Below are 17,741 nucleotides of genomic sequence, written 5' to 3'. Positions count from 1 at the left end.
TAAACAAACAAATAGCGACAATTTTGAAAAAAAAAAAAAATTTCACATTCTGCTATATGACATTCTCAAAAAAAATTTAAAAATCGATTTTTTTTTTTTTTTTTTACATTTTAGGCCAATTTGTTTTCTGCTACATATTTTTGGTAAAAAAAAAAATCGCAATAAGCGTATTTTGTTTGGTTTGCGCAAAAGTTATCGCGTCTACAAACTAGGGGAAAGCCTTATATCATTTTTACAGGCATACCCCACTTTTAGGTACACAATGGGACCAGAGCATGTATGTAAAACGAAAATGTACTTGAAGTGAAGCAATACCTTTTTTAATTTCTCAATGCATGTAAATACACTAGCTCCATAGGAAATCTTGGTCAGCTTGACATGGCACTGCTCCCAAATCATGTGACAAGGACACCAAGCTTGGGGAGCATGTTAAGGGGATCCAGGACTATGACATAGTAGATTACCTAGGCAAGCTGGCCAGCCACAAATAGGATATGTTGTAGTCCTGGGTCCCCTCTCAGTGCTCACTAAGTTTGGTATCCCTGTCACTTATGGTTTGGGAGCGGTGCCATGTCAAGCTGACCAAGATTTCCTATAGACGCCAATGTTAAAAACCGAGAGTAGTGCCATGCCAAGCTGAACAAGCTGTGTCCTTACTCGCGAGTGTACTTAACCACTTAAGCCCCGGAAGATTTTACCCCCTTCCTGACCAGGGGGTATTTTGCGATTCGGCACTGCGTGACTTTAACGGACAATTGCGCGGTCATGCGACTCTGTACCTAAACGAATTTGACGTCCTTTTTTTCCCACAAACAGAGCTTTCTTTTGGTGGTATTTGATCACCTGTGCGATTTTTTGATCATGCGCTATAAACAAAAAAAGAGCGTCAATTTTGCAAAAATAACAATATTTTTCACATTTTTTATATGAAATTCCCCCAAAAAAAAAAAGTAAAAATCAAAATTTTTTAAAATTTTCGGCCAATTTGTTTTATGCTACCTATGTTTGGTAAAAAAAATCGCAAAAAGCGTATTTTGATTGGTTTGCGCAAAAGTTATCGCGTTTACTAACAAAGGGAAAGATTTCTGTCATTTTTGTTGTTTTTTTTTTTAACGCGCAATGGCGGCGATCTGCGATTTTTTTTGCGGTACTGCGACATTGGGGCGGACAGATCGGACCCTTGACTGACATTTGTGACACTTTTGGGGTTACCAGTGACATTTCTACAGTAATCAGTGCTATATATATGCACTGTTACTGTAAAAATACACTGGTTGTGAAGGGGTTAACTTTATTTGGGAGGGAGGGGCTGTGTGTATCCCTAGGGGCGTGCTTTCTACTGTGATTGGCTGTGGCTTGAGCTGTAAGGACACTGATCAATGGATCTACATAGTAGAACCGTGTGATCAGTGTTTTTACAGCGAGGAGAATGACAGGCGGCTTGTTTACACAAGCTGCCTGACATTCTCCCTCTCCCCCGCCGATCGCCGAGTGACCGGCGGACATCGGGTCCGCCGGTCACACGCGCGGGGGGGTCCGTGACCACGCGGGAGTGGGAGCGCGCCTCCGGGGGCGCGCGCTCGCTCCCTAGACCCTCACAAGCTAGTGACGTAGCCCTACGTCACTTTGCCTGTGAGGGGCTGACTGCCGACGTAGATCGGCGTTAGGCAGTCGGCAAGTGGTTAAAGTGAGTGTACTTAAAGCGGGGTATGCCTGTATTGTTTTTTTTACTAGTAATGGGACTGCGACATTGCGGCGGACAGATCGGACCCCTAACTGACACTTTAGGGGTTACCAGTGACATTACTACAATTGACACCCCCTGCGTATCGCATATGGCAGTGTGAACTGCCAGATGTGCGGATGCCATGCGGGAACACGCTGCATATTCGCAGCGTTCCCTGCATCGCACAAATGTGAACCGAGCCTCAATGCAGTAGACAACGGGATGTGGCAGATGATTGAAAAGACAGTATTTGCAGCTCAAACATGGTGATTCATTCTCCAGATTAGCATATGGCCTTGAGACAAGTGATCATCTCTTATCCCATTGAAGTAGAACTATAGGCAATTTTTTTTTTTCATTTTTGATAGAGCAAAAGAAGGTTATAAGATTTTTATTTATTTATTTATTTTTGCCATCTGTGTCCCATTGCGGAGATTTCCCTTCACTTCCTGTCCCATAGCCAAACAGGAAGTGAGAGGAAATCCCTGCAAATTAAGGGAATTCCTTAGGGACCCCCAGATCACCACAACTAGTGTCCCCATTGGAGAATTTCCCCTCTTTTACTTTCCTGGGGACAATCCAAAATGTGGGATTTTTCTTTTACTTTTAATGATAATAGTAAACAGGGCAAATAGAGAGGATAAATATTCTTAACGGGGGCACAGACAGCAATAAAAACTGACAGAGGTTCTAATTCCTCTCCACTATCAACAACTAAAAAAAAAAAAAAAAAAAATTGTGCAATAGCCACTGGGATTGCACTGTGATTGGACAGAGGGAGTGCCAATCAACTGGTCCGGCGGACCCGATGTCTGCTGGCCACTGGCGATCGTTCCCCAGAGAAGCAGAATGGTGATCTGCCTGTATGTGAACAAAGGCAGATCACCATCCTGACAGGGAAGAAGATGGAGTTCTCTGTCTTCCCCCAGTCAGACCATCCCCCACACAGTTAGCAAGCACCAGCTAGGAGTACACTTAACCCTTTGATCCCCCCTGGTGTTAACCCCTTCCGTTAGTAAACCGACAGTGCATATTTTTAGCACTGATCAGAGGCGTAACTAGAACCTTCAGGGCTCTGATGCAAGAAACCATGAAGGGCCCCCCAGACCCCTGGCCGGGGCCCTTACCTTCAAGCCCAGGGCTCTTCCCACTAATCCTGGGGCTCTTTACACTCATTGCATGGCCTTTTATTACGGTCCCGCAGCAGGATTCTTTCACAAGTTCTGCAGTGGGCCCCCTTCCTGCAATCTTGGGGTTTCCCCACAGTGGTGCAATGCCAGGGCCCGGTTGCAAGTGTGACCTTTGCGATCCTGGAAGTTCACCCACTGGTATGCTACCGGGCCCCCTGGAGCATGGGGCCCGGTAGCGATTGCAACCCCTGCAACCCCTGTAGTTACGCCCCTGGCACTGATCACTGTAATAATGTCACTGGTTCCCAAAAAATTGTCAAAAGCGTCAGGTAGGGGTCCTATCTGTCCACCGCAATGTCACAGTCCCACTAAAAATCGCTGATCACCGCCTTTACCAGTAAAAAAATACTATCCCATCCATCCCCCATCAATGTCTCCATGCTTTATTTGGCTGAAGAATCACCTAGAAAAAAAACCCAGCAGCTCTGGCAATGGCCATCTTGAGTAGGGGAAATGATTCATGTAGCATTTACTTCCTGGAATCCATCTGCCCTTAGCTCAGGCATGCAGGCAGCAGGGTGTTCTTAACTGAGAAAAACTCCTCCTCTACTCCTGAAGACTCCTGGGATGTATGACATCATTATAGCCTAGGCCAGAAACCAGGAAGTAACTGAAGAAATGTAAAAAAGAAAACAAACGTTTAAAACAAGTAAATATAATTTACTATGCTTCCATTTGTAAATGAATAGGAAGCCACTCAGCACAGAGCACTTCCCATTCATTCACAGTCCAGTGCAGCTAAGGCTGCAGAGAAGGGCGAGTGTGTTTGAGCTTTGGGGTGCACACCCTAACGCAATAGGCTGCACATGCATGACAGCCAGGCAACTTGCATTTTCGGTACCAGAGATGAGAAATGGCGTCCTTCTTGTCATGGCTCCCTATCTTCTTCATATCTTCCTTTAAAGCTGAACTCCAGACATAAATGAAGGAAGCTCTGTAGTGAGTAATGCCTTTATATATACAAAACACAACACAACATACAGATTTTTAAATATAAAAATACAAAATCTGCTTTTTAAAAATCTTTTTGAATTGAAGCCACCTCTTGCAGTCCCTGTAGAGCTCAGACTGGGAGAAGCAACACAAAGAGCCTCCTAGTTCAAGAAGCATACTGATAGGAGGAGAGAGCAGAGAGATGAGGCCATCAGTGTGCTGCTTCTCCATTTACTGTCCAGTCACAGGCTGAGGGTGGATCCATGATGGCTTTGGGAAGTCAGTTGAATGACACTGCCATCTTGTGGTAATAAAGAAGTACTGGCGGGACAGATTGAAGGTTAATTATTGCAGCAAAAGCTGCTTTTTTTTATTTTGAGGTGATTTATTTATTTATTTTTTTGAGTAGCGTTCTGGCTGAAATCACATGGAAATTGAGTAGTTTGTTAAAAATAAAAAGAACAATGTTGCCTCCCTAGTGGTGAAATTTTGCATTGCAGTCTGTATGCAGACTACCAGTCCAATCTGGCAGCGGGAAACATCTTTGATTCCAGGTGACAGTTAGAAACATGAACAGGCTAGATTCTCCTGATTGGGCACTTGAAACTGGCACTCAATCCCAGGATTGTTTGAATTAATTTATTGGACACAGGATAAAAATTCCATTAATGCCCCAGCGCTTTACATGTTTCAGCCTAGCAGAGCCTTAATCCTAGCTCTGGATGGCAGTTACAAACAAGAATCGGATGAACTCCACTGATTGGGCAATTGAAACCGGCACTCGATCCCGGGATTGTTTGAATTACTTTATTGGACATAGAATAAAAAAGTTCTATCAATGCCTTAGCACTTTACAAGTTTCAGCCTAGCAGAGCCTTAATCCTAGCTCTGGATGGCAGTTACAAACAAGAATCGGATGAACTCCACTGATTGGGCAATTGAAACCGGCACTCGATCCCGGGATTGTTTGAATGATTTTATTGGACATAGAATAAAAAAATTATATCATTGCCTTAGCACTTTACAAGTTTCAGCCTAGCAGAGCCTTAATCCTAGCTCTGGATGGCAGTTACAAACAAGAATCGGATGAATTCTACTGATTGGGCAATTAAAATCGGCACTCGAACTCCGGATTGTTGGAATTACTTTATTGGACACAGGATAAAAATTCCATGTGATTCTTTAGCGCTTTACTCGTTTCAGCCCAGCAAAGTCTTAATAATTGCTCCAGATGACAGTTACAAACATGAACAGGATAGATCCTCCTGATTGGGCAACTGAATCCGGCACTCGATCTCGGGATTGTTTGAATTACTTATTTGAATGACTTATATTGGACACAGGGTATAATTTCCATGTAATGCCTTAGTGCTTTTTCAGCTCAGCTGGGCCTCAATCATAGCTCCGAATAACAGTCTTAACATAAACCAGATAGATCCTACTGATTGGGCAATTGAAACCGGCACCCAATCCTGGGATAGCTTGAATTACTTTATTGGACATAGGATAAAAATTCCATGCAATGCCTCAGCGCTTACGCGTTTCAGCCCAGCAGGGTAATCATAGCTCCAGATGACAGTTGCAAACTTGAACCAGATGGATCCTCCTGATTGGGAAATTGAACCCGGCACTCGATCTTGGGATTGTTTGAATTACTTTATTGGACATAGGATAAAAATTCCATCAGTGCCTTAGCGCTTTACGCGTTTCAGCCTAGCAAAGCCTTAATCCTAGCTCTGGATGGCAGTTACGAACAAGAATCGGATGAATTCTACTGATTGGGCAATTGAAACCGGCACTCAAACCCCAAATTGCTTGAATTACTTTATTGGACATAGGATAAAAATTCCACGTATTGTTTCAGTGCTTATGCATTTTATAAGGCCCCAGCTGGGCTAAATTGCGCAATCCATTGAATTTTTATATCTTGTGACCAATTAAATAATTGAAGCAGTTCAGGGATCACATGCCGATGTCAATTGAAGTTACTATTATGGCAGACAGGAGCTCAGCACAGCATCAAATAATCTTCTTCACCGTCTTTATGGACTACCTAGGTTGAGCGCAGTGAGTCTGTTCTGTTTTTTACATTCCTGATTGGCCATTTTTCCTACAACCTGTGAGTGTTTGTTGTGTCTCTGTCCCATGGGGACTGTCTGCCTGGTGTCCAATCCCAGTCCAATCTTTATTCAATCCTTGCATCCAGATTGACTGGAAAGTCTTTTATTCTATAGATGATTTCTGATCAAAATGATATCAAACCAGCCAGCCCAATATCTATCAACGAATATTCCAAGAGGGCGGTTCAGTTCTACAAGAAAAAAAAAAGTGAAATTCCAGTTATTTTATATAATAAAAAAATTCTCATAACCTGTGACCACACACTATACAATCTGATTTTCTTTAGATGTACCATAACTATGTAGTATGAGGGCCTGCCTGAGTGGATACAAGTACACCAAGGGTTGCTTAGGTTGGTAGACGAAGAGATATTTTACAGAAATTGTACAATCTGATTGCAAAGTGTCAGGTCAGTGGGGTTCCTCTGTTTACATCTGGCGTCTCAAGTCTTACCTTCCTGACCACGCCTGCACATTTGTACCCCATAAACTAGGACTGTCTTCCGTCCTTGGGTTTTAAGCAGTATTAAACCCAAAAGCAAACATTTCTTATATTGCAGCTTACCAATTCTTAGATGTGATGGCGGCATTCATTTTTTTTTTCCCCTTCAATTTTCACCTGGTGATCCAGCCAGTAAGTCTGTTTTTCAAAAGCACAAGCTCTCCTGCAGCGTGCATCAGTTTACATAGATGAGACAAACCATTTACCACTGACAGGGGTGCTTACAATGGTCAGCTTTTATTTTTTTTAAATGTAAAACCTTTATCCCAAAAGGAAAAAAAAAAAAAAACTGTTTGCTGTAACTGATTTTAACCACTTCAGCCCCTGGAGGATTTTCCCCTTTAACAGCTTGCCGACCGCCGCACGACTATATACTGCGGCGGTCAGCCCCTCACAGGCAGAGTGACGTAGCGGTACGTCACTAGCCTGGGAGGGTCTGGAGAGCGAGCGCGCGCCGCCGGCGGCGCGCTCCCGCTCCCGCGCGGTCACGGACCCCCCCCGCGCGTGTGACTGGCGGACCCGATGTCCGCCGGCCACTCTGCGATCGGCGGGGGAGAGGGAGAATGTCAGGCAGCTTGTGTAAACAAGCTGCCTGTCATTCTCCTCGCTGTAAAGACACTGATCACACGGATCTAGTATGTAGATCCGTTGATCAGTGTCCTTACAGCTCAAGCCACAGCCAATCACAGTAGAAAGCACGCCCCTAGGGACACACACAGCCCCTCCCTCCCAAATAAAGTTAACCCCTTCACTACCAGTGTATTTTTATAGTAACAGTGCATATGTATAGCACTGATTACTGTAGAAATGTCACTGGTAACCCCAATAGTGTCAAAAATGTCAGTCAAGGGTCCGATCTGTCCGCCCCAATGTCGCAGTACCGCAAAAAAAAAATCGCAGATCGCCGCCATTACGCGTTAAAAAAAAAACAACAAAAATGACAGAAATCTTTCCCTTTGTTAGTAAACGCAATAACTTTTGCGCAAACCAATAAAAATACGCTTTTTGCGATTTTTTTTACCAAACATAGGTAGCATAAAACAAATTGGCCGAAAATGTTAAAAAATTTTGATTTTTACATTTTTTTTTTTTGGGGAATTTCATATAAAAAAATGTGAAAAATATTGTTATTTTTGCAAAATTGTCGCTCTTTTTTTGTTTATAGCGCGTGATCAAAAAATCGCACAGGTGATCAAATACCACCAAAAGAAAGCTCTGTTTGTGGGAAAAAAAGGACGCCAAATTAGTTTAGGTACAGCGTCGCACGACCGCACAATTGTCCGTTAAAGTCACGCAGTGCCGAATCGCAAAATACCCCCTGGTCGTTTAGCAGCCAAATCCTCCGGGGCTTAAGTGGTTAATGACCAGGCCATTTTTTGTGATTCTGCACTGTGTTGCTTTAACTGACAATTGCGCAGGCATGCAACGCTGTACCCAAATACAATTGATGTCCTTTTTTTCCCCACAAATAGCGCTTTCTTATGGTGATATTTGATCACCTGCGTGGCTTTTAGTTTTTGCGTTATAAACAAAAAAGAGTGACAATTTTGAAAAAAACACCAATATTTTCTACTTTCTGCTATAAAATATTCCCAATAAAAAAAATTTAAAAAATTATAATTTTTTTATCAGTTTAGGCCAATTTGTATTTTGCTACATATTTTTGGTAAAAAAAAAAATCTCAAAAAGAGTATAATAATTGGTTTGTGCAAAAGTTATCACATTTACAAACTATGGGATAGATTTATGGACTTTTTATTTTTTTTGCTTTTTTTATTAGTAATGTCGGCGATCAGCCATTTTTCAATCGGGACTGCGACATTGCAGGTGGACAAATCTGACACTAGGTGACACTTTTTGGGGACCAGTGACATTAATACAGTGATCAGTGCTAAATAATATGCACTGTTACTGTAATAATAACACTGGCAGGGAAGGGGTTAACACGGGGGGTGATCAATGGGTTAAATGTGTTCCCTATATGTGCTTACTAACTGTGTAGGAGGATCGACTGAACAGAGGCACAGAGAGATTGGCGATTTAGCTTAACTGAATCACATGATCTTTCTCTGCCTGTCCGACAGGAGAGCCGTCTTACATTGTTTACATAGGCAGACGGCTCTTCTGTCAGTATTGCCGAAGATTGCGGGAGGCCCACGGCGATCGATCCCGCTCCTCCCGTGCTCTGCCTTCCGCTGTGTCTAATCACAGTGGGAGCGCGACTCCGGTGACGCATGCGCACCGCCAAAAACCGCGTGCCCATAATTACGTAGATCTACGTGATTTTGTGCAGCCGAGCCGCCCTACCGCAGTAAAGTCTAAGTAAGTCTTAGATCTTTGAGTTCAGCTCATGAAAAATGGGGGCAAAAACAAAAGTGCTGCATTTATAATTTTGTTCAGTGTGTATATACATATACAGTATCTCACAAAAGTGAGTACACCCCTCACATTTTTGTAAATATTTTATTATATCTTTTCATGTGACAACACTGAAGAAATGACACTTTGCTACAATGTAAAGTAGTGAGTGTACAGCTTGTATAACAGTGTAAATTTGCTGTCCTCTCAAAATAACTCAACACACAGCCATTAATGTCTAAACCGCTGGCAACAAAAGTGAGTACACCCCTAAGTGAGTGTGTCTGAATTGGGCCCAATTAGCCATTTTCCCTGCCCGGTGTCATATGACTCGTTAGTGTTACAAGGTCTCAGGTGTGAATGGGGAGCAGGTGTGTTAAATTTGGTGTTATCGCTCTCACTCTCTCATACTGGTCACTGGAAGTTCAACATTTCACCTCATGGCAAAGAACTCTCTGAGGATCTGAAAAAAAGAAAGCTTGCTCTACATAAAGATGGCCTAGGCTATAAGAAGATTGCCAAGACCCTGAAACTGAGCTGCAGCACGGTGGCCAAGACCATACAGCGGATTATTAGGGCAGGTTCCACTCAGAACAGGCCTCGCCATGGTCGACCAAAGACATTGAGTGCACATGCTCATCGTCATATCCAGAGGTTGTAATAGACAAAATAGGAAATAGATGTATGAGTGCTGCCAGCATTGCTGCAGAGGTTGAAGGGGTGGGGGGTCAGTCTGTCAGTGCTCAGACCATACGCCGCACACTGCATCAAATTGGTCTGCATGGCTGTAGTCCCAGAAGGAAGCCTCTTCTAAAGATGATGCACAAGAAAGCCTGCAAACTGTTTGCTGAAGACAAGCAGACTAAGGACATGGATTACTGGAACCATGACCTGGGGTCTGATGAGACCAAGATAAACGTATTTGGTTCAGATGGTGTCAAGCGTGTGTCGCGGCAACCAGGCGAGGATTCGGAGTACAAAGACAAGTGTGTCTTACCTAAAGTCAAGCATGGTGGTGGGAGTGTCATGGTCTGGGACTGCATCAGTGCTGCCGGCACTGGGGAGCTGCAGTTCATTGAGGGAACCATGAATGCCAACACGTACTGTGATTTACTGAAGCAGAGTATGATCCCCTCCCTTCGGAGACTGGGCAGCTGGGCAGTATTCCAACATGGTAATGACCCCAAACACATCTCCAAGACGACCACTGCCTTGCTAAAGAAGCTGAGGGTAAAGGTGATGGACTGGCCAAGCATGTCTCCAGACCTAAACCCTATTGAGCATATGTGGGGCATCCTCAAATAGAAGGTGGAGGAGCACAAGGTCTCTAACATCCACCAGCTCTGTGATGTCATCATGGAAGAGTGGAAGAGGACTCCAGTGGCAACCTGTGAAGCTCTGGTCAACTCCATGCCCAAGAGGGTTAAGGCAGCGCTGGAAAATAATGGTGGGCACACAAAATATTGACACTTTGGGCTCAATTTGGACATTTTCACTTAGGGGTGTACTCACTTTTTGTTGCCAGCGGTTTAGACATTAATGGCTGTGTGTTGAGTTATTTTGAGGGGACGGCAAATTTACACTGTTATACAAGCTGTACACTCACTACTTTACATTGTAGCAAAGTGTCATTTCTTCAGTGTTGTCACATGAAAAGATATAATAAAATAGTTACAAAAATGTGAGGGGTGTACTCACTACTGTGAGATACTGTATATATATATATATATATATATATATATATATATATATATATATATATATATATTTTTTAAGCAGAAGCCCTAGAGAATTAAACGGTGGGTGTTGCATATTTCTATAGAAATAAATTTACCTATGAGCTGAGTGAAAATAGGTGGAATGTGGGGGTGGGTGGGTGGTGAGAGGAGGGGTATCCAGAAAAAAAAATATTGGAGTTCTACTTCAAAATCTTGAAAACTTTACAAAAAAATGAAGAAAAACTGTCACAAAATTGTAAAAAATTGTCACAAAATTATTAAAATAATAATTTTAATTATGATAATACTTTTATTTTTATTCTACCACTCTTAGCTTAAAGGGGTGTATTTCTTAAAAAAAAAAAAAAAAAAAAAATAAGCAATCACCCTGTGAAATAACACTTACATTTGTGTAAATGGAAAAAAATATATATATTATTTGGTTATTTCCTGTGCCCGTTGAATGTTTTTCATTGATTTAAAACAGAAAATACTGCATTTGGCCACTAGATGTCGCTAAGCATCACAGGAATTTCAAAATGAATTACCTGGGTGGTTTCCTTGCAGTCCATTTCCAACGACTCAGTGTCTGTGTTCAAAATCGATCGTTCTTGCTTTCTGCTAAAAGATAGAAACAGCAGTGGTTTCCCAAGTAATATTATCACTCATTATTTAGGAGGCCACTTTAGCAGCCCTATAATAATTTTGCATTTTTTTTTTTTATGCCTTTTTTTTTTCCAACATTTAAAAAAAAATATTATATTATGATGATCATGATCCCTGTAGTGATAGTATTCTGTTTATCATTTCTTCATTATTTTTATTATATTTTACTTATCGGAAAAAAGTTGGGAATTTAAATGAAGATATGACAAGGTAGGGTCATATACCTCCATCCTTAAAGCGGAGTTCCACCCAAAAGTGGAACTTCCGCTTTAGGGAGTCCTGACCCCCCGACATGCCACATTTGGCATGTCATTTTTTGGGGGGGGGAGCGGGTACCTAGTTTTGACAGGTACCCGCTCCCACTTCCGCTCGGAGCGCCGCGGCGCCCTGAGCGGAAGTTCTCCTCTCCCCCTCCCTCCCTGCAATCTTCTGGGACACGTCAGAGGTCCCAGAAGATTGCAGGTGTTCCGTGAAAAATCCATACCCGTGAGAAAACCATACCCTCGTCACTTCCGGTTCCGCTACGGAGGGTATGGATTTCTCACGGTAGTTAAACTTGCGGCGCTTACATTAAAACAGCTCCTCTGAAACGTAAATAATCTCCGCTCTTCGCCCTGTCACTGCCCTCATCTCCGGTAATAAATATAAAAGCGGATCACGGAGCCGCGATCGCCGTCACATTTACATCTCATACACCCACCGCCGCTTTTATATTTATTACCGGAGATGAGGGCAGTGACAGGGCGAAGAGCGGAGATGATTTACGTTTCAGATGAGCTGTTTTAATGTAAGCGCCGCAAGTTTTACATTACACACAGTGCCGTGAGAATTTCATGCCCACCGAGCATGCGCACTTGTCTAATTCTTTAATGTTCAATCACGTATCCGGGGCTCTGAGCATGCGCACTGCTGCGCTGCTCAGCTGTTTCAGCCCGGAAGTGACGAGGGTATGGTTTCTCCACGGGGTATGGTTTTTTAACGTTACACCGGCCAATCACGGCGCGCAGCGCGACTCGCGCATGCGCAGTGGGTACCCGGCTGTGAAGCCGCAAACTGTAACAGCCGGGTGCCCACAGCAGTGATGCCGGCGCCGAGGGAGAGGATCGAGGCTTCCGGCGGCCGCATCGCTGGACCGTTGGACAGGTGAGTAAATGGCTGGAACTCCGCTTTAAGGCAAGTTAAATTAAAAACAAGGGGAAATTGGGACTTTAATCAATTAAATGTGATGTTATATATTTTTTATTGTGTTATGATTTTACATGTACACATATCAATCCTTTATATGAAATTACCAATTTATCTAATTTCCCTGGATTGCACCCGCAGTTTCATTTAAAGTCCCAATTGCCCCTTGTTTTTAATTTAACTTTATATTTTATTTATCATTATATTTATTTTCAAACTGCCCTGATGTGCTATCTCTCCATAAGATAAAGAGCAAAAAATACACAGCAACCCCCCCCCCCCCAAGGATCTTCTGGCCAGACTGCTGACATTGTGGGCGGTTGCGGTGCTGGGGGTGGGGGTGGGGGATGGGGTCGGCCTTTCTCCTGCATCGACTTCCTCTTAATGCTGTAGTACTTTAGGCCCAGGCTGTGTTGCCCTTTTAGCCTGGGCTCAGAGGCACCCTCATTCAACCCAAAAGACTGTGGGCATCTAGTGGCAAAAAAGAAGTACTGCGGGGGTATCTCTGGATTGAAGGTAAGTATTGCAGCAAAGATGCATTTTTTTTTTTTTTTTTACTTTTAATGGGATTTTTTTTTTTTTTTTTTACTTTAGACTGGAGTTCTGCTTTAAAGCTACACTTCAGCAAGATATATCAAAATGCATATTTTAGCCCAATGATGTATTCATTTATGAAACATTATTTCCATACAACTTGTGAAAATATCTGAATATCTTCACCTTGAGGCTTCTTCCACACTTGTGCGACTTAGGATCTGACTTGTGAGACCCCAAATCGCAAGATATGTGAAATGCCATGTAGCTCTATGATAGCTGCTCCAATTGACATTACTGAAGTCGCTGCGACTTCAGAAAAGATTCCTGCACTACTTTGATCTGACTTTGACACAACTTCAATGCCAGAGAGTGTAAAAGTCCTATAAAAGTCACTTCACAGTTGTATCAAAGTCGGACTCCAAAGTTGCACTGAAAATCACACAACTAATATAAAAGGAGTCTTAGCTGAATGTAATCCCATGTGAGGCAAGCCTTAGACAGTCAAACTGGGTTCTATTACTTTAAACAGTGCTGTCTGAAAACAGACCCCTGTTGGAAGGGAAAGCACAAGTAGGGCTACCGATAGGGGGTAAAGCCAGCCCTCCTGTACTGGGCAATCCTGTACAGGGCCCAGGCCCCATCAATTTAGCCAATAGGTGGGTAGAGCTGACATTCCTAAAATGGCCTGGGACCCATCACTTTATCTGATGGGGAGGGGATAGAGCTAGCACTCCTGTACCGGGCCCGGTCATTTTAGTCAAAAGGGGGGTAGAGCTGGCACTGCTAAACCTGGCCCAGGCACCATCAGTTTAGTTGATGGGTGGGTGGGGGGTGTAGAGCTAGCACTCCTGTGCCAGGCCCTGACCCCATCAGTTTAGCCGATGGGAAAGTACAAGCACACCTGTACCAGGTCCAGGCCTCATCAGTTTAGCCATTAGATGGGGGTAGAGCCGGCTAATCTGTACCGGGCCCCATCATTTTAGCTGAGGGGGTTAGGGACAGAACTCCTACCGGACTCGGGCCTTATTAGTTAGAACCAGTCCTCCTGTACTGGGCCTGGGCCCCATCAGTTTAGTCAAAAGGGGGGTAGAGTTGGCACTATTAAACCTGGCCCGGGCCCCATCAGTCTAGCTGATGGGGGGGTAGAGCTAGCACTCCTGTACCGGGCCCGATCAGTTTAGTAAAAAGGGGGGTAGATATGGCACTGCTAAACCTGGCCCAGGCCCCATCAGTTTAGCTGGTGGGGGGGGGGTAGAGCTAGCACTTCTGTACTGGGCCCAGCACCCATCAGTTTAGCCAATGATGGGGTACAGGCACGTCTTTACCGGGCCCCAACTCCATCAGTTTAGCCGATGGGGGAATACAAGCACACCTGTACCAGGTCCAGGCCCCATCAGTTTAGCCATTAGAGGGGGGTAGAGCCGGCTAATCTGTACCTGGCCCCATCATTTTAGCTGAGGGGGTTAGGGACAGAACTCCTGTACCGGACCCGGGCCTTATTAGTTAGAACCAGTCCTCCTGTACTGGGCCTGGGCCCCATCAGTTTAGTCAAAGGGGGGGTAGAGTTGGCGCTATTAAACCTGGCTAGCTGATGGGGGGGTGGGGTAGAGCTAGCACTCCTGTACCGTGCCTGGGCCCCATCAGTTTAGCCACTTTTGGGGTACAGCCATGTCTTTACCGGGCCCTGACCCCATCAGTTTAGCCGATGGGGGGAGTACAAGAACACCAGTACCAGGTCCAGGCCCCATCAGTTTAGCCTTTAGAGGGGGGTAGAGCCGGCTAACCTGTACCGGGCTCCGTCAGTTTAGCTGAGGGGGGTAGGGACAGCACTCCTGTACTGGGCCCGGGCCCTATTAGGGAACCTAATAGGGGGCGTAAAGCCGGCATCCCTGTACCAGGCCTGGACCCAATCAATTAAAAACCTTCCGACGCATGCACAATAAAAGCAATGAGATAAAAGTTCTCTGGGCCCCATCAGTTCAGCAGCAGATGCCGGGAACAGAGAGCGGACTATTTGCTCATTTTTGGAGTATTCCTCCACACCATGGACAATTAAAATAAAGTTCTGACCTCTTCTTCTTTATCAGGAAATTAATTTAATTGTGGGAGCCGCAGCACAGGAGTCATCTGCTTGACCCCAAAAACTAGGAAATAGTCCCCTCTCTGTCTCCTGCCCCTGCTGCCAAACTGGTGAGGCCTGGGGGAACTTTTATTTGATTGCTGAGAGCCACAGCTGGTAGGATAGCTGTGCGTACACAAGAATATACTTAGAGTGTTACTAAACCCACAACAGTACAATCAGTCTGCATATGTAGTAAAGCATGCTTGTTATACTCACTGTGGAACCTAAGGGGTTAATCCTCTGTATTGTGTAAAAAGGCTGTTTGATCCTGTCTTCTCTGATCCTCTCCTTCTTTTACTGTCCCCAAACCATCTCCTGATAAAACAGAGGCTTAGGGGCACTCTGCACATGCTCAGTTTGGTGTGTATTGCTAGAGATTTTTTTTTTTCTTGGGAGAGTGCATGTGATCAGCACAGAGCCAATCAGCACTGTCCAGACAGAGGACTAGAGGTCCAGCAGCCTCATAGGACAGTCAGAGGAGAATTAAACTCCTCCTACAAGCTTTAACCTGACGCTTATAGAAGTCACAAAACTGCTATATACTGCTAATGAGAAAAGGTATTTAGCAGTTTATATTTACTAAAATAATTGCCTTTCCATGTTCTGTGTACTGTGGGACATCAGATATAGTGACTGCAAGCTCCTGGGTTTAGTAACCCTTTAACCAGTTCTGGACTGGAAGATTTTCCCCCTCAATGACCATTGGCACTGCGTTATTTAACTGACAATTGCGCGGTCGTGCAACGCTGTACCTAAATAAAATTGATGTCCTTTTTTTTCCCACAAACAGAGCTTTCTTTTGGTGGTATTTGATCACCTCTGCGCTTTTTATTTTTGCGCTATAAACAAAAAAAGTGACAATTCTGAAAAAAAAAAAAAAAACAATATTTTTAATTTTCTGCTATATAACATTCCCAATAAAAAAAAATGTAAAAATCTAATTTTTTTTATCATTTTGGGCCAATTTGTATTCTGCTACATATTTTTTGGTTAACAAAAATCCCAATAAGCGTATTTTGATTGGTTTGCGCAAAAGTTAATCGCGTCTACAAACTAGGGGAAAGATTTGTCATTTTTATCTATTTATTTTACTAGTAATGGCGGCAATCAGGGATTTTTAGCGGGACTGCGACATTGCGGCGGACAGATCGGACCCTTGGCTGACATTTTTGACACTTTTGGGGATACCAGTGACATTACTACAGTAATCAGTGCTAAAAATATGCACTGTTACTGTAATAATGACACTGGCAGGGAAGGGGTTAATACTGGGGGCGATCAAAGAGCTAAATGTGAGCCTTGGGGGTGTTTTCTAACTGGGGGGGGATGGGCTTATGGAATCAACACAGAGACCTGTGATCCTAAAAAGGAGGATCCATGTGTTCGTTACTGACAGAAGAGTGGACTGCTGTGTTTACAACAGCAGACCACCGTTCTGTCTCCACGGGGAGCGATCGCTGGTACTCAGGGGCAATTGCGGCCACCGGACCCATTGATTGTATCCCTGCGGCAAAAGGGCGCGCAGACCCCCGTATGTACAATTACATCGTTTTGCGGAACAGAGCCGACCTGCCGCACTATATGTACTGCTGGCCCGTCGGCACGTGGTTAAAGTCCCCTCTCTGTGTGGGGTGGGGGGAGAGCCCTGACCGGCAGGCTGTATGGGGCTCCTAAATTTCTAATGGCGGCCCTAAGTATTTACTCATTTATGTGCTGCTCTTTTAATGTCCAATCACAGGCTGGGACTGATCCTGAACACTGCTGAATGAAGAGATTTAACCACTTTACCACCGGAGGATTTTCCTGCTTTACGTCTGGGCCACTTTGTGCGATTCGGCACTGTGCGAATTTAACTGACAATTGCGCGGTCGTGCGACGCTGTACCCAAATGAAATTTACATCCTTTTTTTCCCACAAACAGAGCTTTCTTTTGGTGGTATTTGATCACCTGTGTGATTTTTATTTTTTGCGATATTAATAAAAAAAAGTGACAATTTTGAAAAAATAACAATATTTTTCTACTTTGACAGTTAAAAAATATCCAATATATTCAATTTTTGTCATATATTTAGGCCAAAATGTATTTAGCTACATTGTATAAATATAAGTTGCGCTTACAATCTTTTTGGTTTAGCGCAGTTGTTTACTACTTTTTTTTGTTTACTTTTTTTTGTATTTAGCTACATGTCTTTGACAAAAAAATTCTCAATGAGTGTATTTTTAACCGCTTTAAGACCGGAAGATTTTACCCCCTTCCTGACCAGGCCATATTTTGCGATTCGGCACTGCATTATTTTAACGGACAATTGCGCGGTCGTGCGACGCTGTACCCAAATTAAATTTATGTCTTTTTTTCCCCCACAAACAGAGCTTTCTTTTGGTGGTATTCGATCACCTGTGCAATTTTTACTTTTTGCGCTATAAACAAAAAAAAGCGACAATTTTGAAAAAATAACAATATTTTTCACATTTTTTTATATGAAATTCCCCCACAAAAAAATGTAAAAATCTAAATTGTTTAACATTTTAGGCCAATTTGTTTTCTGCTACCTATTTTTGGTAAAAAAAATCGCTATAAGCGTATTTTGATTGGTTTGCGCAAAAGTTATCGCGGCTACTAACTCCGGGAAATTTTTATTGTTTTTTTTTTTAACGAGTAATGGCGGCGATCTGCAATTTTTTTT

At 43.4% G+C, this 17,741-nt stretch overlaps 1 protein-coding gene across 2 annotated transcripts in view; it reads right to left on the bottom strand.

Annotated features, from left to right (window-relative positions):
* Positions 1-6,052: 6,052 nt before the first annotated feature.
* Positions 6,053-17,741, bottom strand: part of SIGLEC1 (sialic acid binding Ig like lectin 1) — a 121,046-nt gene continuing 109,357 nt past the window's right edge. For both annotated transcript variants that reach the window (XM_082243800.1, XM_082243801.1), the window contains 2 exons: positions 11,096-11,168; positions 6,053-6,160 (listed from right to left, as the gene is read on the bottom strand). In XM_082243800.1, the coding sequence (XP_082099926.1) occupies positions 6,155-6,160; positions 11,096-11,168 (79 nt within the window). In that variant the 3' untranslated portion in view covers positions 6,053-6,154. The remainder of the gene's footprint in view (positions 6,161-11,095; positions 11,169-17,741) is intronic.

Source organism: Pelophylax lessonae (assembly GCF_965119305.1).
Source record: "Pelophylax lessonae genome assembly, chromosome: 1".
Taxonomy (NCBI): domain Eukaryota; kingdom Metazoa; phylum Chordata; class Amphibia; order Anura; family Ranidae; genus Pelophylax; species Pelophylax lessonae.
Note: the sequence above shows the minus strand (reverse complement) of the source record. Positions and strands in the feature narration are given on the sequence as shown.